Raw genomic sequence first — 1,422 nt, 5'->3', positions numbered from 1 at the left:
TCATGCAACAAAGACTTAAAACTTCATGCTTAAATGTAACTTGGTTTTAAAACCTCTAAATGATATAAAGAAGTGTAAAAGGAGAGGGGGGGGGGGGGGGGGGGGGGGACCATTTATTAACCCGAAACTACCAAGTTTGATTCAATAGTATTTATAGGGAAGTGATTCCTAAAATTTGAATTATTATTTGTGAAAGTAAAATTATTATTACGAAAGCTAAGAAGTTATGTCGACCATTAACTTGGGAATTGATATTCACAATGACCGAATTTATTAAAAAGCATAAAGATTACTAAAATGAACAAGAGAATTATTCATACAAGGATGTAAAGACATGTATATCTACGAAGACAAGAAACAATAAGAAATAACAAGACTCCCTTTCATAATGAATAAATGGCATCAGTGTTCATTTCTTGCATCACCATTCCATTTGCTCTTTCATGAAATATCTTTAGTCGATGTCCATTCACTTTGAATTTTCGATCAGTAGACTCCTCCTTTATTTCCAAAATTCCATAGGGGAAAATGTTAGTTACCCTAAAGGGTCCTTCCCAACGAGATTTCAACATGCCTTTCATCAATTTAAGCCAGGACTTATACAAAAGCACTTTGTCACCAATTTTGAAATCATTCCCTACAATGTGCTTGTCATGAAAATTCTTAGTCTTTTCTTTGTAGATCCTCAAGTTCTCAAATGCCTCTAGTCGAATCTCTTCAAGTTCTTGGAGTTGTAATTTCCTCTCCTCTCCAGCTGTGCTAGCATCAAAATTATAAGCTTTTACCACCCAAAATGCTCTATATTCAATCTCCACTGGAAGATGACAAGTTTTACCATACACCATCCTATATGGAGACATCCCAATAGGAGTTTTGAAAGCAGTCTTGTAAGCCCAAAGTGCATCATGGTGCTATTCTGGTGAGTTTCCTGACTTTGGTATCATGGTCTTGATTTTAGTCGAGCATGTGCATCTATTGCGTCAGGTATGTTTATGTATAGTTGTTTTATCAGTGGTGGCTAGATGTGTTATATTTCAATAGCATGCTTCTATTCTTATTATGGAGACTGTATTCTTTGATTCATATGTGGTTGTATCTACCATGCTTTATTCTGTCCTTACCCGTTGAGTTTCTTGTACTCACCACCCCGTCTATACTGTTATGATTTCAGGTAGTAGGTAGGTGACATGGAGTTGCTTGAGTATGCTGCCAGTCAGTCCCTCTTCCCACGTTACATCCGAGGATTCTTATCGGTTGTTAGTTTCTTACTAGTAGCATTTCCTATTTCATGGATTTGGTGTTGTTAGATAGTACTATGTCTTGATACGTGTATTATGGACTTGTACTTGTGGTGTGTTTTGTGGACTTTCTCATTTGTGGGTTTCCCATTCGTTTTTCCGTTGTGCTTTTGATATAGCCGTG

The 1,422-nt window shown here is 36.7% G+C and overlaps 1 protein-coding gene across 1 annotated transcript; it reads right to left on the bottom strand.

Moving 5' to 3' along the window:
• Window positions 1–383: 383 nt before the first annotated feature.
• On the bottom strand, window positions 384–860 carry LOC121986772. Its single transcript, XM_042540713.1, has one exon. The coding sequence runs from the start codon at window positions 858–860 to the stop codon at window positions 384–386; it is 477 nt and encodes a 158-aa protein (XP_042396647.1).
• Between the last annotated feature and the right edge of the window lie 562 nt (window positions 861–1,422).

This window comes from Zingiber officinale, chromosome 5B (genome assembly GCF_018446385.1).
Source record: "Zingiber officinale cultivar Zhangliang chromosome 5B, Zo_v1.1, whole genome shotgun sequence".
Lineage (NCBI taxonomy): Eukaryota > Viridiplantae > Streptophyta > Magnoliopsida > Zingiberales > Zingiberaceae > Zingiber > Zingiber officinale.
This window is presented reverse-complemented; position numbering and strand designations above follow the sequence as displayed.

Coding starts and splice junctions, on each gene's coding strand:
- LOC121986772 (XM_042540713.1), bottom strand. CDS start 860: ATGTCTCCATATAGGATGGTGTATGGTAAAACTTGTCATCTTCCAGTG.